Below are 21,885 nucleotides of genomic sequence, written 5' to 3'. Positions count from 1 at the left end.
TCAAATTTCTCACTATTTACTCTTAAGTGGTTAAAATATGTATGGCTTATTGGCTTTTAGATCAATTTACTCTGGGTGCTCTGGTTTCCCCCACAATCCAAATATGCCTGTAAACAATAAAAAGATTTGAATAAACTAAATTGACCGTAGTATATGTGTCTAAATGAATGTGTATCTTTCCCTGTACTGGGTTGCAGCTGGAAGGGCATCCATTGTGTAAAACACGTGCTGGATAAGTTGGGGGTTCATTCCACTGTAGTGACCCCTGATGAAGGGATTAAGCCGAAGGAAAATTAACGGTTCCTTTGTTAACATTAATTGGATCATAAACTAACTCTCTTAGAAAGATTAAAAGTACAACTGTTTTAGCGAAGATGCCAAACTATGGTTAGTAGGTTAGTGCTGCAAATCCCTGGTTAATTTGTGTGTGTGTGTGTGTGTGTGTGTGTGTGTGTGTGTGTGTGTGTTGTTCAGTGCTTGTGCATGTTACCTAACGTAGTTAATTCGTGATCATAAACAAATCCTGGCGTGTTACCGTATTTTTCAACAAATAATTTTATTATGAAAGATGTACACACAAATCATTTAGCAATATTTCCTTTGACCGTTAGAGGGCGATTGTAATGTAACCCGGAATAAGAAGTTACCGGACAAGCGATAGCAGTGCCATTTTCTTCCGGTGAAAAACAACAACATTGCTGAAGATGGCAGAGATCGGAGAAGACGAGCTCAAAAAGCTCGAATATTTGTCTCTGGTGTCTAAAGTTTGTACTGAACTTGACAACCATTTGGGAATAAATGATAAGGACCTTGGTAAGTTTATGAATCTACCGTGACCGTGTCACGTTGGTAACTAACGTTAGCTGGTTAGCCTCATTCCACAAGTACAGTCAAGGATTGTACGTCGTTACACGTTGTTACTTTACAGTCTAATTCTGTATTATATTATAACTTGAAGCGTGTTATGGGCAGTGATGTGGGCTTGTTTATTATTTTCAGAGCTACTTTGCAGATTGTTTATTTTAAAATACAACAGTGTTGCTTTTGGAGTTCTGTAAGGTCTTGAAGAGATAATTCAGCCAAAAACAAAAATCCTGTCATCATTTTCTTACTCTTTACTTGTGTCAAATGTTCGTGAGTTTGTACTGTTGAACACACGCACGCACACACATGATATTTTGAAGAAAGCTGGACAACTGTAACCATTGACTTTCACAATATTTGTTTCTCCTAAAATCTAAAATGGACTGTTTCGGGTTTATAGCTTTCTTCGAAACATCTTCTTTTGTGCTCAACAGAAGAAACTCTTAAAGGTTTAGAACCACTGGAGGGCAAGTAAATTTAATTTGTTTGGGTAAACCATCTCTTTAACTCGGAGTAAACATTCACTCACTCACAGAATGTCCTTCGGCTTAGATTGAAGTAGAGTTGGTTTTATATTCACACATTCCTTCAGTAACAACTTGTGACATGCTCCCGATATTGTTTACTATGGTATTTTGAATATTCAGTCTGAAGTACCATGTCAGTATGACTTCAAAACAACATCAGTACAGCACTATTTATTTGACTGAACATGGGTGTAGTCTGATGGTCATTGGCAGCTAATATGATTTCACTATTTAGAATTTGCAAAAAAAAAAAAATCTGAAATTATATTATTAAGGAGAACGTTCAAATATCTTAATATAAAATCAACCTTACCTCAATTCAGGTTAGTCCCTGATTTATCCTGGGTCACCACAGCAGAATGGACCAGCAATTAAATTTACTTGATAAATTTAACAAACCACTAAAGAAATCTGTGTTAACAGTTCGTTGCTTTTTATGTATTCCAGCTGAGTTTGTAATCAGTCTTGCTGAGAAAAACACAGCCTTTGATGGATTTAAGTCAGCACTGGTTAAGAATGGAGCAGATTTCACGGTAAATGATATAAATTAATCATTAAATAATATTATTGTATTATATTTCATAATCTTTGTTGCAGTTGTGGGACTAATTAAGCCCATATGACCTGTCTTTTTTAGGATTCACTCATCGGCAATTTGCTTCGTCTCATTCAAACAATGCGCCCTCCTGCAAAAGCATCTACCAGTAAAGGTAAGTGCATTTTGGGTCATTTGAGCTCATATTGATTTCACCAAAATTTTTATGCCAGTGAGACTTTTTGCATTTTTTCTTGCCATACTGTGATATTAAATTATTATTGTTTTTTTAATTGTCATGTTTTATGTAATTTTATGTTTTATGTACAGCCTCTTTTCCTGCGGTTAAGCCAAAAAATGAAAAAGACAAGCTGAAAGAGCTTTTCCCAGCTCTCTGCAGACCTGATAATCCTACTACCAGGGTAATTATTATAATTTACCTTAATGCATACATATTTGGCTTATTTAGGTGAAAAATGTCACATTTTGGTGTCTATTCCAAGTTATAATATTATATTAATTAATTATTAATGTTATATTCATAGTAGGGCTGCACAATATATTGTTTCAGTATCGATATTGCAATGTGATCATTCGCAATAGTCACATCATGAGTATATGCAATGTTGAGTCTGGATTATATTGGATCATTTTGCAAGTGTTTTCAAGGCCTGTAACTGTATGAGTGGTATAAAACCATTCAGGCTTAAGACATTGTTTCGTTTAAAAATGAAGATGATGCAGTATTATTTTACATTTGTCTTTTCATTTACTGTATTTCTAAATACAGTACGACTGCTCGGATAACAATAAGACTGTTTATTTAATTGGTATCCTTTTTCTTATTGAATTTATCTATGCTTGTAGATTGTTTATTATAATTTATGCACTCCCCTACAGAATCATCCCAATCAATCTAAAATGATATTTTTTTTTCTGAACATTTATTCAACTAATCTTATGAAATTATATTCATATCGCAGTACGCATTGCAGAATTAAAAAATATCGCAATGTTAGAATTTTCCAATATCATGCAGCCCTAACTCATAGGCAGTATATTTAATGTATGTGTCTACTAGAATGTTTCAAATAATGTTTGTGAAAACAAAAACTATTAAATCTAATTGAAATAATTTCCATCATCATTTAATGTTACTGACGTATTTCTGTAATAATGAAACTACATACTTTTCCGACCTGAACTTATAAAAAGAATTACGTAATTACACCTTCTGACAAATGGGTAAAACATTAGATTGAAGGATTTAGTGGAAGTATAATGACTTAAAATGATAATTAAATACTTTTTTATAGCCTTTAAGTATTTTTTTAGGAAATGACAATTCAGTAAGAATTTTCTGTAAAACATGGTAAAAATATTAGATAATTATAATTTTATGCTCTTAGTTTTTGGGGGGCTCAAAAACTTTTTTTTTCCTTTTAGACCCAGATATTATATTGGAGTCTTATTTGTTCCCGAAGGGCAATTTGGTTTATAGCAATAGCTGACACAATAGAACACACACTTAAATGTAAAAGTTCACACAAAAATGATTATAGTAAATACATAAAGTTAAATAAATAAATAAATAAATAAGATAAACAGAAGGAGTGATCAACCAATCACATTCAAGCTGCAGATATATAAAGTGTACATAAAAGAGATTGTAAAGCTTGTTAAGTAGCTCAACTGTATTTCAGTGAATACCTACAGCTCATAAACTAAGATATATCTGTTCTTCTGGCTAGAATATGCTGGATGAGGATGATGTGAAAGTTGCTGCAGATGCTATGAAAGAGTTGGAGATGTTTATGCCCAGTGTTAGTGGAACAGAACCTAGCAGCAGTAAACACAGGTGAGGATATCTGTGCTTTAACATAAAACACTTGAAACTGATTTTACAACAACGTTATTCTCTTTTTAAATATAATTGTCATTCGTCTTAGATCTGAAACAAGCAGCAGCAGTAGGAAGAAGCGGAGGAGCAGAAGCCGGAGCAGAGATAGAGATCGGGATCGAGACAGAGATCGGGAGAGGGACAGAGATAGAGACCGAAGGAGACGCCATCGCTCTCGCTCCCGTTCTAGATCTCGTTCTAATGAGAGGGACAGGAGAAAGCGCAGGAGCCGCTGGCACTCTCGCAGCAGATCCAGGAGTCCAGCTCGCACAGACAGAGACAAAGGCTCAGACCGCTGGAAGGACAAACATGTGGACCGCCCTCCACCAGAGGAGCCATCTGTGGCTGATATCTACAATGGCAAAGTCACCAGTATCATGCAGTTTGGCTGCTTTGTGCAGTTGGAAGGACTTAGGTATGTTTTAGATACGAGGCTGTTGATCTTGATAATGGCATAGTGTTATACTTATTTAGTCTTATTTTTTTCTTCTGTGTTCCATCTGTACAGGAAACGCTGGGAAGGTTTGGTCCATATTTCTGAGCTTAGGAGAGAGGGTCGTGTGGCAAATGTGGCAGATGTGGTCAGCAAAGGTCAAAGAGTCAAAGTCAAGGTGTTGTCCTTCACTGGATCCAAAACAAGTCTGAGCATGAAGGTGAGTGAGCTCTATCTTTATAGACTCTGTGAGCGAGAACTGCAACATAGGGGCCTGAAAACACACTTTTGAGACCTCTCTGGTCAAACTAAAAAAACGTTCAGACTGTGCTGTACATTGAAAATTTTTGATTAAAATGATATACTTGTACATATCGGGCTATACCTACTGCAATGGTTTGCTATAAACAAGTGATTTAATGCATAACAGTGTTTCCTCTAGGATTTTTCAGTTGTGGTGGCAGGCCTTTTACACAGATCTTACTACTACCTATGGTGTTATTTTAATGACAAATGTCGTGAGAGCAGTATTAAAAAGTTGAGATCGCATTCATGTAATGCAAGCATGCAAATCTCTTTGCTTGCGTGCTGATTTCCTCTGTTCGTGCAGTAAAGTGAATTGAAACAGCCTTAAACTCCAGCAAGATAAAGTAATTGTATGCAGATCCACAGACCTTTATTTATAAATAAATTATAATTATGGAAATTGTGTTCATCATAACTGAAAGCTACGTCATGTTTGCTGGCCTCACGCATCTCGCACCACTGTCAGTCAGTCAGCATGTAACCTTAAAGGGTTAAACAAATAAAGCACAGCACTTCTACGATTACAGAAAAGTTTGCTCTGTTACAATTCACTTACATTTTAATACGTTTTATTGCAATTTTTAACCTGCTATTAAAAAAGGGACTCACGTTTAGTCCAAGCCACTCCCCCGGAGAATTGTCTTTCTATAACGATCGCTGATTGGCTCCAGTACTAGAAGGCCGGCTTTATTCGCCATATAGTGATCACTGATGGGCTCCTGTACTACAAGGCGGGCTTTATTCGCCGTATTGACTGTTACACATTTCCCCATTCAAAAGTATAAGAGTGACACATCTTGTGTATTCTATTGTCTTTGATGTAGCGGAAACCATGTATAAGTATACATTTCAAAACTTGTTGTGATGCTTTCTTTTCTCTGGAATTATATGAAACACATGGTTTTATTTTTTTAAAGTATTATTTCACATATTAAATATCACTTCAAATAGCCTGCTATTGGATAAAACGTTTTCTTCAACATCATACAGTCTTAAAAAAAGAGATGGTTTTGCTAAACCATGTATAAGCACCTGTCATCTAAAAGAAGAATGGCTAAAAACAGCCTGGCATGCACATTACAGCATTTTAGTCATTTCTGTGAATGGGGATAGTTTTGAAAATATACTTGCCAGTATAAAAACCTTTCAGCAAAGGACAGAAAATATTTCTGTTTTAGTCCATTGTCAAAATTTAGGATAGTAATTCATGTTGTGTGTTGTCTTCATTTACAAGGATGTTGACCAGGACACTGGTGAAGATCTGAACCCCAACAGGAGGAGAAATGTGGGTGGAGAAGGTCAGGAAGAGTCCGCTATGAGAAATCCTGACAGACCCACCAATCTTAACCTTGGCCATGCTCCTGAGGTTGAGGACGACACGCTAGAACGCAAACGACTAACCAAGATATCTGATCCAGAGAAATGGGAAATCAAACAGGTGCATGACAGTCTTTAATGTGAAAAAAAATTCAAAACTTTTTTTTTCTTCTTGGCATTCGTTTTAACATGCATGTTGGTCTGTCTACTTTTAGATGATTGCTGCTAATGTGTTGTCTAAAGAAGAATTCCCAGACTTCGATGAAGAGACAGGAATTTTGCCTAAGGTAGATGATGAGGAAGGTATGAGATGCATTCTGCACTGGTCTTTTTATTCTGAACTTATCAGAAATACTTTTTTTTATAAAATGCCTGTAGCTGCACGAAGAGTTTCTCAATGTTTTTTCTGGTTTGTCTGTCAGATGAGGACTTAGAGATTGAGCTGGTGGAAGAGGAACCTCCATTTCTAAGGGGACATACCAAACAGAGCATGGACATGAGTCCTGTCAAGATTGTCAAGGTTTGTCAAGATTGCACTCTCACTCTACAGCTGCATTATATGAAGCAAAAACACTTCACATTTCTGACTTCACACATGGATATATTATTTTTTTTCCTGGCAGAACCCCGATGGATCTCTCTCCCAAGCAGCTATGATGCAGAGTGCCCTGGCCAAAGAGCGAAGAGAAGTAAAACAGGCCCAACGGGAGGCTGAAATGGACTCCATCCCCATGGGCCTTAATAAACACTGGGTGGACCCACTGCCTGACGGTAAGACATTCAAACTTACTTTTGCAAAGCTTTGGCAAAAAAAAAAAAAATCTTCTGAGAATTCAATTCTGCTGTGATTCTGAGATGGGCATAGGACAATTACCAGTTTCAAGGTTTACTGCGGTTTGGAAAAGTCAAGGTTTTAAAACCACTAAAGTCTTCTGTTATACCGTTCCTGCTGTATATGCAAGTTTGTTTGTTTTTTTTTTCTAAAAATTTTGTTTTTTTGTTGTCTTTACCCAGGCATTTAAAACAAACATATTTTAGAGCAGTAATCACAAACTCACATTTTCATCCAAGGTTATCTTCCATTTGAATCTTATATTGTCCCATACCTATTCTGAGATTTTCAAAATGCATCGCTATTTTCTCTTGAATTGATTCTCAGCTTAGTTTTTAACAGCTAATTCTGCTTTATGCTCTACAAACAGCCGTACTATGATTGCAGCCATTTTCTTACAAATTGATCCTAAAATAATTATTAATATTCATTCATTCATTCATTTTATTTACAACTCAGTCTCTTTATTAATCAGGAGTCACCACAGCGTAATCAACTGCCAACTTATCCAGCATATGTTTTACTCAGCTGATGCCCTTTCAGCTGCAACCCATCACTGGGAAACACTCATTCACACACATACACTACAGACAATTTTAGATTATTAAATTCACCTACAGCACATGTTTTTTTTTTTTGGACTTGTGAGGGAAACAGGAGCATCCACGGGGAGAACATGCAAACTCCACACAGAAATGCCAACTTACCCAGCTGGGGCTCGAACTAGCGACCTTCTTGCTGTGAGGCGATTGCGCCACTGTGCTGCCCGTTATTAATATTGTTAGAGTGATAAAGATTTAAGTAAATTAGAAGGAGGAGCTGTGTTTACATTAATCCCGGCCACTATACCTCATGAGCTTTTGACTGTCTGGTTAAAAACTAGCCTGCCGTGTAGTAGCCATCTGCTGTTGAAATCTAAGCTCAGAATCAATTCAAGAGATATTAACAATGCATTTTGAAAATTGCAGATTCGATTTCTCGATCAATTTTTCGCCACAGCTCTATTATCCTAGGATATTATGTGAATCCACATATATGTCAAAGACAAGATGCTCTATTTGGTATAAAATTGTATTGTCTCTTTTAAATTTCATTTGTGACAATGGTATTTTAGAAAATGGGTGACATATTTCACCATAATTCAGTGTAACATTGATTTATGTATAGTATACATATATTATCTGACCTATTCAATAAAATATTTAAAAGGATAGTTAATTATATAAAAACTGTATCTATTTTAAATGATTAAATAAAGCTGTAAAATCGTCTTGCTGACAAATGGTTAATGAATAGGCAATTGGATTATTAAAATTGCAATAATTAGTATTCTGGGCTGCAATGTGATCCTTATATGAATATTGTTTGAAATGTAGTTGAAAAGATTTCGCTAATAACATATGAAGACTAAATATATAAAAATGGTGAAGTAGGATTGTATGAGTAAACGGATGTTCTGTGCTTAAAAATCAATAAAACATTGTGCAATATGAAAACACTGATCACTCCAGATAAACCTCCTTCCGATTAGTCCATTCTGTGGTTTAGTGAGTTCGTAGATGGCCATCTGATTTCCTGAGGTCTGCTATCGAGGCAGATGGTGACTGGCTTGCACATAACAACACTATCTCTGCTTCTCATATGCCCTCTGGCCTTATATGAGCTCAAGTCTATTACTGTCTTTGTTCGTCCATAACAAATGCTTTTTCTTGTCTTCACACAGTTGACGGCAGGCAGATTGCTGCCAACATGAGGGGCATAGGTATGATGCCCAATGATATCCCTGAATGGAAGAAACATGCTTTTGGTGGCAACAAGGCCTCCTATGGAAAAAAGACGCAACTTTCTATTCTGGAGCAGAGAGAGAGTCTTCCCATCTACAAGCTGAAAGAGCAGCTCATTCAGGTGGGACTCAATAGTGATGGGGATATTTGTGCCAGATTTCAGTTTAGTTCTGTCCATATATTCAACCATTGTGTGTTTACAGGCTGTCCATGACAATCAGATCCTGATTGTTATTGGTGAGACAGGCTCAGGGAAGACCACTCAGATCACACAATACCTGGCAGAAGCAGGATACACCACACGAGGGAAGATTGGGTGCACACAGCCCAGAAGAGTGGCTGCTATGTCTGTGGCTAAAAGAGTGTCTGAAGAGTACGGTTGTTGTTTAGGGCAAGAGGTAGGTCATTACTAGGAATGGTGAAAAATAGTTTTTGTTAAATAGTTTTTTCAATTAACCATTAAAAAAAGTGGTCAATTCAATATTGATATCTATTTGTAAGTGGGCTTATTCTGTATTATGTAGGGCTGTGCAATTAATCAAAATTGAATAGTAATCATGATATGAAACATTGTGAAGCAAATGGCAAAAGGCTGTGATATGAATACTATAGAAATATAACATAAATATGGACCTGAGAACAGGTGTCTATTTCTGTGTGACTTTATTGCCAGTCAATTAAATGAGGAAAATATCGTTTTGCCTAATCAACATTGCTTAAACCATACTAGTTAATACAGCCCACCATTTAGGATGCATCAATATTAGTCAGAGAACTATATATATATATATATATATATATATATATATATATATATATATATATATATATATATATATATATATATATATATATATTAATGGAAAAAAACAGGAACTTTTTTTTTGTTTCATTTTTAGATTACAATGTTAAACTTTTTTTTTTTCTTAATGACTTGCACAGATGATTTGTTTACCACAAAACTAGCAATGTAAGCAAACAAAATCATATGGTTATGTCTGATTTCATTTGTACTTTAATATACATATACAGTTAAAGTCTTTAGAATAGAATTATTAGCCCTCCTTTGGTTTTATTTTATTTCAATATTTCCCAAATGATATTAAACACTATAAGGAAATTTTCACAGTATGTCTAATCATATATTTTCTTCTGGAGAAAGTCTTATTTGTTTTATTTCAGTTAGAATAATAGCAGTTTTTAATTTTTTAAAAACCATTTTAAGGACAAAATTATCAGCCCCTTTAAACTATATTTTCTTAAAACTATATTTCGTCTACAGAACAAACCATCGTTATACAATGATTTGCCTTATTACTAGGGGTGTAACGATACACAAAAGGCACGGTTCGGTTCGGTTCACGGTTTTGGAGCCACGGTTCGGTTCGGTACGGTTCGGTTTCTGTTTGCTGTGGTTAGGGTTGATGTCATGCTAACAGCAATGCTAAGGGACAATTCACTTAATAACAAGAACATCTTACCTTTTTCTTTATTAACTTTGTCATCGCATTTTTAGTACAGTCAGGATACCCGAGTAAACAACTAGAATTAAATAAATACCTCCAATATAGACTAGTCAGAAAAAAAAACTATTCTCTTTATTGCAGCCATCTTAACTAAGTAAATTAAAATTAAATAAATAACTGCAGTGTAGACTAGTGAAAGATCTTCTTCAAAAACACCATAATATCCACATTCTCCGATGAGAGGCTTGATCTCTGTGCTGACACAGACGCTCATTTTTGATTATATGGTTTCATTTAGATAGATAGGTTTCCGTTTAAATTAATGAAAAATATACATATAATGTGTTTGTAAAGTGTTTTTTCATGACATATTCACCAGTAAAATACATTGCGGTTGTGTCTGAAACTAATGTTAGGGTTGTAGCCGGCTGTATGTTTGCCTCCCGATCTCTCTCTCTCTCTCTCTCTCTCTCTCTCCCGCTCCCTCTATGCCGGTCATTTATGTAGGTCCGCCTTCACGACAGCTGATGCCTGTCATTTCTGTAGGCCCGCCTTTTTGACAGCTGATTGGTCAAATGATGTTTGATCATCATTTGTCGACGCAGCGCGGGAATGTAAAAAGCATGTCAGGAAGAGTGGGAGAGAGAACCCTTTTTTCTTTGATCTCGTTTTTCGTGTATTTTTCTGACATGATTATGATTTTCGTTGTTTTTGCTTAACTTTCGTTTGGGTAAAATTATTTTGCATTACTTTTGCCCACTTTAAGAAATTTTGTGAGGTTTGTACATTTTTATTTCAATTGATTTGTATATTATTTTTTAGCTCCGCTCCTTCCCGACAATATAGCTGTATCTCCTCAAGTTCAGTCTTAGTGTAAGGTGGATAGGGAAAATGTCATACGATTTCTATTTTGCAAACACGTAGAAAATGTATTGTTAAAGACATCAGGTAAGAGGTGAAGGTTATCTTTGTTTATTTTATTCAGTATATGGAAGAATGCGGCGCACGGCGCTGAAGACCTTTTTTTTCTTTTCATCAGTTTTAGCGAGGTAAGAGGGGTCATTCATGAGTTAGAATTGTTTTATTATATTTATTTCTTTTGTTTGTCTTCACTATCACCCCCTTGCTCGAGTTTAACTAATTTTTGTTTGATACTTTTGTTTGAATTTGTTACTTTATTATATTATTTTTATTAGTGTAAATATTTCTCTTTTTTTGTATATTCAGGCATTATTCTGGTTTTACTTTTGTACATTAAATCACTTTTGTTGGCAGTTCTGTTGCTTACACCCTCACATTGTGAAATTACCACACTTTTTAAATGTTTTTCCTTACAAGTAAGGCTTTGTCTACGACACAAATTCTATTCCTGTACTCAACTGGAAAACCAAAATGTTTCCACACAGATGACTTAAATGTGTCTGGGGGATCTGCAATCTCAGTTCTATGTGAAGCAGCCATCCTGCGTCCAGTAGTAACGAGTGGGATGCTTACTCAAGTCACATGACATGACATGCACTAAAATACTAACTTTAGAATATAATATTTAGAACAAATCCTCATCATTACTAAAACAATTTAATCAAATATGATAATAAAGATGTGTTTAAATTGGTTCAATTAGTTAGAGACAAGTGACGTCAACCTCAACAATGGGCAGCAGGGGGCGTGAGAGTACCGCGGTACGCCACGAGAGTTTCGCGATACGTGTCGTGGTTGGTGTATCGCGATATTTCGGTTCGGTTTTAATATCGTTACACCCCTACTTATTACCCTAACCTGCCTAGTTAACCTACTTAACCTAGTTAAGCCTTTAAATGTCACTTAGGCTGTATAGAAGTATCTTGAAAAAAATCTAGTCAAATATTAGTTACTGTCATGATGGAAAAGATAAAATAAATCAGTTATTAGAAATGAGTCATAAAAATTATTGAGTTTAAAAATGTGTTGAAAAAAATCTTCTCTCCGTTAAACATAAATTGGGGAAAAAAATAAACGGGGATTAATAATTCAGGGGGCTAATAATTCTGACCTCAACTGTACATGCTTGTACCCGTATGCCTAAAATAAAGTGTTCTGTGATCCCTTTTAGAAATATCAATAGCCTTTGCTAGCCAGTTTTCAATGAATAAATTTGGGACAATTCGAATCATTACTCATCCCTAGTTTATACTACAAGTATTTTGACAGTATAGACAACAATTTACAAACATTTCAATATAACGTTCTGAGCATTCATTTTTGTGCCTGCACAGGTTGGCTACACCATCCGTTTTGAGGACTGCACTAGTCCTGAGACAGTCATTAAATACATGACGGACGGTATGCTGTTAAGAGAGTGTCTTATTGACCCTGATCTGGGCCAGTATGCCATCATTATGCTGGATGAGGCCCATGAGAGGACCATCCACACAGACGTGCTCTTCGGCCTTCTCAAGAAGGTACAATTCACATTTTAGACTTTGTTAGTCAGTCTCTATACTGTTCAGAATTCTAAATGTTGGAGTATTGTTTAAAATATTGTTTAAAATACCAACTATTGTTAGTGTTTTTTTAAGGAAATTACTCTTTTACTTTCTTTTATTTTACACTGTCTTGTTTTTCTTTCCTTTTTTGATTATTTAGACTGTACAGAAACGAACTGACATGAAGCTCATTGTGACATCTGCCACACTGGATGCCGTGAAATTCTCACAGTACTTTTATGAAGCACCTATTTTTACAATCCCTGGTCGTACATACCCGGTAGAGGTTTTGTATACAAAAGAACCTGAAACTGACTATCTGGATGCCAGTCTGATCACAGTCATGCAGATTCACCTCACTGAACCTCCAGGTAAGCTTTCAAACACAATTCTACAAAACAAAATTATTAAATTTGAAAAACAGTTCCAATTAATAAAAATTATTCATTGTGCAGGTGATATCTTGGTGTTCCTGACGGGTCAGGAGGAGATTGACACGGCTTGTGAGATCCTTTATGAAAGAATGAAATCTCTCGGTCCTGATGTTCCAGAGCTGATCATTCTCCCAGTCTACTCTGCCCTGCCCAGTGAAATGCAGACCAGGATCTTTGACCCAGCACCACCTGGAAGTAGAAAGGTACCATCTGTTGTTTCTCCTTTCTTTGGTCACCTCAAACATTAATCTAGAATTCCCAGAAAATTTTAATTACATGATTTTAATTCACATTAACAAACCATTCTGCTTTTTCTGTGCTGTTCTTAGGTGGTCATTGCTACCAACATTGCTGAGACCTCTTTGACAATTGATGGGATCTACTATGTGGTGGATCCAGGTTTTGTCAAGCAGAAGGTGTATAACTCTAAAACTGGCATTGATCAGCTAGTGGTGACCCCCATCTCACAGGTATCAGCCACTACAATAAACCCAGTCTACATGCTGTTTTCATCAGAAGGTACTTGACTCCTAAACCTCATGTTTATGGTTCATAGGCTCAAGCTAAGCAGCGAGCAGGTAGAGCTGGAAGAACAGGCCCTGGGAAGTGTTACAGACTCTACACAGAACGTGCCTACAGGGATGAGATGCTCACAACCAATGTACCTGAGATTCAGAGAACCAACTTGGCCAGCACTGTACTTTCTCTCAAGGTATAGTTCCACACAAAAATATTACAGCATGTTACACTATATTTTAACATGGTTTTATTTAGACATTTTAGTATATGTAAGTACTAGGGGTGTCAAAATTAATTGTTTCTTTGGTGCAACTCGGAATCGGTTCAGTAATGGATCATAACAGTTTTGTACTGATGTCATTTACCTCATATGTGCTTTATTGCGATAGCTTACTGTGGTGAGGTGAGCATGAGTAATTAAAACACTTCAACGACTTAAAACGCAGAAACTTTGCACAGTTCACTATGTGTGCATTTGTCTTTCACTCACACTGGAGTGTGTCTTCAGAACCCCGCATCAATCATGCATCATCTACAGCTGCTGTTTATCAGTGTCGCTCATCGGTGAACATCGTTTGAACCAATCGCAGCCCTGGGTGTAAGAACTTGCTCGACAACACTCGAGCTGGATGTTTACATTTGTTTATTTGCTATTAATGCTCATGCTGTTCAAGAGATCGAATTAAACCAAATCGATAGCATAATAATTATAACCAGAACCAAACCGTGAGACCAGTGTAGGTTCACACCTCTAGATATGTACTAAATGTAAGGTTATAACCAATAATACAAAATATTAAGATTTTATACTGTTCATGTAAATAGATCACTAAAATCTATGTGAAATAAATTTAGAGGTTTCCGTCTTGATGCTTACTAAAGGGTATATTTAACAGTGTTTTTTAAATTGATTACATTTTAAATTACATTAACTCCCCTCTTAACCTACAGATCCATTTTTTTCCATTTTCAGTTTATCTTTATTTATTTTCTTTACATTTTCATGAAGGATGTACATGTTTAGGGTACAACAGTTGTCTTTCAGGTCAATTTGTACACCACAAAAACTACTGGCACACACATGCAGACTCCAATACCAAGAATCTCCTGCTTTTTACTATTACTGTCTTGCTAAACTTTTCACACTCATGTAGGTACTTTTAGCATTAAAAATATTCCCTTTACTTCAGAGTTTTGCCCAATGATTAAACATTGATGAAAAATTCCACACTGAAGAGAGCAAACCTAGATATCCACAGGGTTTGTGATGAAAATGAGTTTTTTTTTTCTTCTTTTTTTTAAGATTTGATTTGTGGTCTATACAGAGTTCGAAGACAACAACAGGGTTAAAGAATGATTAAAGATAAACTTTGCTGCATCATAATGCCTAATTGGAGCATTTACACACCTTGCTTACCTTTGAACATTTGTTTCATAACCTGGTGCCCTGCATTTTTAGTCTGGTTCATTTATGCATATAAGTGCAGAATGGCATATGAGTACTGAGAAATGGCTATGCAAATCACATCTGTCTCTTTCTCATTCATCACAATTATTAATGTAATTTGTTTGTTTGCAATCTGAAACATGCTGTAAAAATGACATTGATTAAAACACTTTTTTTATATATTTACATTTTTTCTCTGTCCTCTAATCAGGCTATGGGCATCAATGACCTGTTGTCATTTGACTTTATGGATGCTCCACCTATGGAGACACTCATCACGGCCATGGAGCAGCTGTACACTCTGGGCGCTCTGGATGATGAAGGTCTACTCACACGCCTTGGTCGTAGAGTAAGTGTGCACATTTTCTTTGCTGAAACTTAGGAATGTTCTCTTATCATGGTTTTGGGTGTAGCTGCTCAATCTGCAGAATACAGTATTAAGTTTCTTATCACTGTTCCCATCAGATGGCTGAGTTTCCTCTGGAGCCCATGCTTTGTAAGATGTTGATCATGTCTGTCCATCTTGGCTGCAGTGAAGAGATGCTGACCATTGTGTCAATGCTTTCAGTACAGAATGTCTTCTACAGACCAAAGGTACTATTTTAGCTCACACACAGTTCTAGGTGTAGTGCGCTAAGCACAGTTATGCTGGCTTCATACCAAATGTGAATTCATACCAAACGTGTATGCATGAGTAGATTACATACAAAGTCAATGCAAACACGGGATTAGAAGTGAATTTCTGCAGAGCAGTGCAGATGAGACCAATTTTGCAATGCGTTTGCTGCGATCTCGCATAAATTTGCCTTAATCATGTCTTCTCTGCCATTTAAAAAAAAACATTTAAATTAGTGAGGTGAAAAACATCCCGCAACTGACCTAGAGTAATTGATGTGATTCGAATGCTCTTGTCAGGTTTGTTGTGAACTTGACATTATATCATTACATAGAGTTTAAGGTATCCAAGTAGACTGATCCTAAAATGATTTCAATCTCAGGACAAACAAGCTCTGGCAGACCAGAAGAAGGCCAAGTTTCACCAGCCTGAGGGAGACCACCTGACTTTGTTGGCTGTCTATAACTCCTGGAAGAACAACAAGTTTTCTAACCCCTGGTGTTACGAGAACTTCATTCAAGCCCGATCTCTTCGACGTGCACAGGATATCCGCAAACAGATGCTGGGCATCATGGACAGGTGAGGGGATTGGAACTTTATACAGGCTTGGTTGTGCTTTTTAAAATAAATTGGATTGTGATAGGCTTTTAATATTATAAATATTTTTTTTAGCTTTTAAAAATGCGGCAATTTGCATAATCACAGCCTCTAACATCCTGTCTACACATGACAATGCAGATTAAACCACTTTACATTTTTTAGGTAATTCGTTTTTATAAAAGAATACTTTTATCATACAGAATATGCAAAGTTTTTTAGCATTTATATTGTACTGTGACATGTATTTTAAAGCCACTTAACTAATTGAATTAATGTCAGTGAAGTGAAACATGCTGAGTACTTTCATTACCAAAAATAAAACTAATAAGAAAACGCATTTAATAAGTTTCATTTAAAAACATTATCAAGAGAAGTGATATTAAACTTGACAGAAACCCATGGCCCAAAATAATAAAATGAGATCAGTCTAGAAAACCAGTTATTTTAATTAAACATTAATGAAACCATTTTTTTAAAAAATGAAGGAAAAAATTATTTACGCTTAACCTCACTATTCTTTACAAAAACAGACAAGGATCATTCCCTCCTACTTTGAGAAGCACAATATTTATACACACGTACATCTATTTATTTAACAACACTTATTGTTAATTTTTATTTGCACAAAAAATATAGCTATACTTACATTATTGTATATATTAATACACTGTACACACATTTGTCAAAATTGTGTTTTCCTATTTTTTATTTCTTTATTATCTGTGTCTTTGTCCTGTAACTGTCTTTGTCGCACTGTGTAGACTTCTGTCATTAAAACTAACTAAACTAACTAACTAAAACTCTTTGTGTACACATACCAAGCAGTAAAGCTCTTCCTGATTCTGATTTACCACATATTAATTGTTTAACAACATTGAAAAAAACTTCACAAAATTGGTAATACGTGACCTCAAGAATCTTGGTTTGGAAATCTGAAACTAATCAACTGGCTAAAAGTCACAAAAAAAATAAAGAGACATTTTAAAAGCAACGCCTGCTGCGCATCCAATAACCACTGACAGGTGGCGCCACATATGTTGAGCGTTAGCATTGATCTGAGGAATCAAGGCACAAAAAACAATAGGAAAAACATTGAAACGATTAACAACACAAGCATAATTTAACACCTGCATTGTGGAATTTCTTATCCACAAAGAATTAATACAATTATTAATACATATAATTATAATTCAGAGATCTTAGACTTCAGTTATTTTACGTTTTGTTAATAATTACACATAAAATTTTTGTTTTCAGGCACAAACTGGATGTGGTATCGTGCGGTAAGGCTACTGTGCGTGTACAGAAAGCCATCTGCAGTGGTTTCTTCCGGAATGCAGCCAAAAAGGATCCTCAAGAAGGTTACAGGACCCTCATAGACCAGCAGGTGGTCTACATCCACCCCTCCAGCGCATTGTTCAACCGCCAACCAGAATGGTACGTTTACAAGATGAGATTGTTTCTGTATTAACTACACAGTTAGTATCAATATTGCATGTTTTTCACTATTATTTCCTTCTTCTCAGGGTGGTGTACCATGAGCTTGTGCTAACCACTAAAGAATACATGAGGGAAGTGACCACCATCGATCCAAGATGGCTTGTAGAATTCGCTCCAGCTTTCTTCAAAGTGTCTGATCCCACACGCCTCAGCAAACAGAAGAAGCAGCAGCGCTTGGAGCCTCTCTACAACCGCTACGAGGAACCAAACGCCTGGAGAATCTCCAGAGCCTTCAGACGACGCTAGCGTCTTCTCAGAAGGTCTTCATGAACTGCAAATGTCTGATACTGATGCTGAACAAAATATCAAATTTGTGTTGCTAGCAAAGTGGAGGATAACATGGACAGAAGCTAAAAATGTGTTTAAAAGACTCGAAAATAATGTTCCCTGTTCTTTTGCACCACATGCTTAAATTTATTGTAGTTTTTCCCCTCAAAAATTGAAACTGCCCTTATTTTTTGCTAGGCATTTCATTTTTATATACATCTGTTTTCTGTATGTGCTTCAGTAGGCATTGAGTCTTGGGTACATTTGTGTATGATAATTGGATATTTAGCCTTGTGTTGTAGGCCAAACAGTCCTTTTTTCATAAGTTATCAAGAATATTAGAGCAACTGTTGTCCAGATTCTGTGGACGAGTCATGTGTGTCACAGAATCGGATGACGGCACATCTGTCTGGTCAGTGGATGTTGATTAAAGCGCTGAGAGGGAAAGGATTTTCAATAATTCAGTTTGTTTCTCTGCAGAAGTCTGGTCATAAACAAGTGAACAGGATGTTACGACCACTTTTTTTTATCACACACGAATCACATCCTTATTTGGGACCTCTTTTCTGTTTTAATGTTTGAATTAAACAGCACACAGGATCAGTGTATTGGACCATTGTGAAAATGTTGTATAAAAACTTTTATTACAGGAAGTGATGGGGTGGAAATGTCCTGCAGTTTTTTGCTATCGTTTCTGCTTTTGTTATGTCATACATCTTAAATTAAACTCTCTAGCTGCGTCCCAAATGGCACACTATACACTATGCACTCATGCACTATGTACTTATGCACTTACACACTCAACAGGATAGTATATGTATGAAGTGGTGTCCCAAATGGCACACTAATGTTTTTTTTTACTAAGCGGAAATTCAAACCGTTTCCCTAATGACGTTTGACGGTTGCCAAATCAGTGAAATAAACAACAGAATTATCAAATAATACCTGCCATGAGTATTTCCGCATTCACCATCGGGAGGCGCTATAATCACTCTCGTTGGAGAAATTTGCTTTCACCATCCAAAATAAAGTTATCCAACATGTGCGTCCGATAGCTCCGCCCCTTCCGCTACGTATGCAAACCTGCGGTCGTTGAGTGCGTGAAGTGTCCATCATTACACACTTCATTTTAGCGGCTGAATGAGTGCATCATCCGGGTAATTAAAGTGCACTTATGATTTTTAGAGTTTTCAGTGTGAACACACTACTTACACTGTTTATACTACAAAATGGCGTAGAATAGTGCATAAGTATGCGATTTGGGACGCAGCTTCTGTCTTTTAAAAAGGCCTTCTTGTTTTTGATTTATAGTGAGCTTAAAATATTACATGCGTACTTATCTACATTTAAAATGATAATAATAAAGGGTAGTGTTTTAAAAGTTGTGTCATCTGCTTATCTGGCTGAAAACGAAATTCAGCTCAAAATTAAATCCTGTTTTGTTTGATTAAATGTTTATTTTGCCAAACAATTAATATCCCGAGCCCTACTCAATTCAGTTTTAGTAGAAAATATTTTTAAATATAGGAGTTCTGCAACTAACAACACAATGTATAAACTACACCTTCATTTACTTTTATTAAAAAAAAAAACATTAAAAAATATTTTAGGATAATATTATAATTATTAGGATAAGGTTTCCTCCGGGTGCTCTGTTTTCCCCCACAGTCCAAAGACATGCAGTACAGGTGAATTGGGTAGGCTAAATTGTCCGTAGTGTATGAGTGTGGATGAGTGAGTATGGATGTTTCCCAGAGCTGGAAGGGCGTCCGCTGTGTAAAACATATGCTGGATAAGTTTACGGTTCATTCCGCTGTGGCGACCCCAGCTTAATAAAGGGACTAAACCGAAAAGAAAATGAATGAATATTATCTGAGAACTTCCTTACCTCAGAGCTACTGTATATATGCCGTTTACAGATTATAGACAGTTTAAAGCAATATATTTGCTACTTTTGTACTAATGTATTTGCCTAAAATCACTGTCCATTGAGACAGTCCCCCTTTTCTTAGATGCGTTAAAAATAATGAACACAATCCCCCTTTCACTACGTGATTCATTGTGATGCCTTACTTTACTCCTTACTTAGAAAAGTAATACTGTTAAGTAACTCGCGTTACCCGTAATGCGTTACCCCAACACTAGTCATCAAAATTAAGTAAAAGTCTGCACTGACTTTTTTCTGATTATCAAGGTTTTATATTTGGGCATTATGCACTTCTTATTAAAAGGCTATAAATATTAGGCTGAAAAAATAATAAAATGCTATGTAAAAATAATAACTGAAATGACATGCTGAAACGTGCCTCTTTTTTGCCAGTCAGATGTTTATAGACCTTTTTCACAGCGGAATTGAACACCGGAAGCGCCCTTCGAAGCAGTGTATCGATATTTCCGGGTTCGCTATGAGTCGCAGAGACATGACAGCATCGGGACAGCGGATGACTTTCTCACGGTCAACTTTGCCATAATTTGGACAAGAAGATGTTGTTCGGTGAATGTGTAAAACTGCCTTAATAAAACAGCTTTTAAAAGATGATACCGATTTGCAGAGTTTGTGCAGAAAACGTGTCTTACCGTTTGCGTTTGCAACATCAGGTTCCAGTAAGGTGCACAGCCAACAGCATAAAATCTGCTCATTCAAGCCATTCGTAAGCTAGATTAACCTGGCTATTTAACATCCAGCAGGATGAGTTTAATGTCGGTAGTCCCGTCTGTAAACTGTGCTAACCCCCTCCTTCCTTTTTATTCAGAGTCAGATATAGTGAATGGCGAGGTAAGTTAGCTATACAGGCGAGTTGCTATCGGTTAATACATTACAGGTTGTTTAATACTCGTGAGGTTTTCTCAAGTCTGGAAACACATTAGCTCCTACTCGTGGATAATATTCATTTTTATTATTTATTTAAAGAACAGAAAATAACATTTTACAATACAAAAATGTACATACCAGGGGGTAATTATAAATAAAATACAAATAATCAAAATGTAATATAACATATGTAATAATGAAATACATTGTAGAGTTCACACATTTTAAAGTGGGTCGAGTTTCTTGTTTAGAGAGTTGATACTGGTATTGTACAAGCATATTTCAGTCATCAATACCTTAAAATCTGGTTTCATATTAGTAAATTTATATTTATGAATGTACAATTTTGTTAACAACATAAGCAAATTAAATAAATAAAACTATTTTCCCTCTAGATTAGGATAATCAAGTAAAGTCCAAATGTACATTTATCCATAATGAAAGAGGTTGAACACAAAAGAATCGTTATTAATACATTTTGCAACTCACCCCATAAGCTGACTATGTACAATGCCAAAATAAGTGTAAAACTATCTCCTCATATTCGTTACAAAAATACAATTTACATCAATCCCACTTTTACATTTTTGCAAACAATGTTTTGCTGGATAAAACCTGTGGATAAGTTTATAGGAAATTTCTTTATTTCTATTTCTAACATGATATTTCTGTGGTAACAGCCAAACTTTTCTTCAATTCACCCTTTAATAAAGACATATAATAAAATTGAATATAAGGTACAGTAATGATTTCTTTTTGGAAAAGAGTATGAATAGCTCTATCATTACTCTTGGTATTTAGTAAAACAAAATTTGCCGACATAAGATTTAGTAATATCAAAAGATGAAGCATCAGAAGGATGGTCTTATTAATACCTCTAAATAACATAAATGAATAACATGTCTCTGCAGGAATTGAACCAATAACAGTTGAAAACTTGCTGGGTTTTGTAATATTTTGATTTTGTAATAAAGGACTTCATTGTAAGAAAAGTTTACCATCTTTATTATATAACTGACTAAACAAATAATTTTACTGTCAAACCAATTAAAAAAAAAGAGATTTGCATTTGTATGAACTGTCTATTATTCCAAAATAACAACAATGTAGGGATAAATCATGCTAATAGATTAATGACCATGATGAGCACTTGTTTGTGGAAGGCAGATAGTTTAACTGGAGTTTTGTCTATATTATAATTACTCATCAAAATAAACCATAGACCACCAGTCTTTAATGAAACATGATAATCTCCGCTTTG

The 21,885-nt window shown here is 35.8% G+C and overlaps 1 protein-coding gene across 1 annotated transcript; it reads left to right on the top strand.

Annotated features, from left to right (window-relative positions):
- The first annotated feature begins 663 nt into the window (after window positions 1-663).
- dhx8 (DEAH (Asp-Glu-Ala-His) box polypeptide 8) lies at window positions 664-18,550 on the top strand. Its single transcript, XM_021480343.3, has 23 exons — window positions 664-813; window positions 1,839-1,924; window positions 2,029-2,101; window positions 2,257-2,348; window positions 3,678-3,784; window positions 3,876-4,241; window positions 4,335-4,479; window positions 5,800-6,003; window positions 6,098-6,185; window positions 6,305-6,402; window positions 6,506-6,653; window positions 8,438-8,619; window positions 8,702-8,896; window positions 12,220-12,405; window positions 12,590-12,800; window positions 12,885-13,066; window positions 13,193-13,333; window positions 13,420-13,575; window positions 15,041-15,178; window positions 15,295-15,423; window positions 15,828-16,024; window positions 17,303-17,482; window positions 17,572-18,550. Exons 1-23 carry the CDS (start codon window positions 705-707, stop codon window positions 17,789-17,791), a joined length of 3,633 nt encoding a protein of 1,210 aa, XP_021336018.2. The 5' UTR covers window positions 664-704; the 3' UTR covers window positions 17,792-18,550.
- The last annotated feature ends 3,335 nt before the right edge of the window (window positions 18,551-21,885 follow it).

This window comes from Danio rerio, chromosome 12 (genome assembly GCF_049306965.1).
Source record: "Danio rerio strain Tuebingen ecotype United States chromosome 12, GRCz12tu, whole genome shotgun sequence".
In the NCBI taxonomy this organism is placed as follows: domain Eukaryota; kingdom Metazoa; phylum Chordata; class Actinopteri; order Cypriniformes; family Danionidae; genus Danio; species Danio rerio.
The sequence above is the reverse complement of the archived record's forward strand: the minus strand, read 5'-3'. Positions and strand labels throughout refer to the sequence as shown.

Coding starts and splice junctions, on each gene's coding strand:
- dhx8 (XM_021480343.3), top strand. CDS start 705: ATGGCAGAGATCGGAGAAGACGAGCTCAAAAAGCTCGAATATTTGTCT. Junction 8,897..12,219: donor GTTGTTGTTTAGGGCAAGAG/GTAGGTCATTAC, acceptor GTGCCTGCACAG/GTTGGCTACACCATCCGTTT. Junction 17,483..17,571: donor TTCAACCGCCAACCAGAATG/GTACGTTTACAA, acceptor CCTTCTTCTCAG/GGTGGTGTACCATGAGCTTG.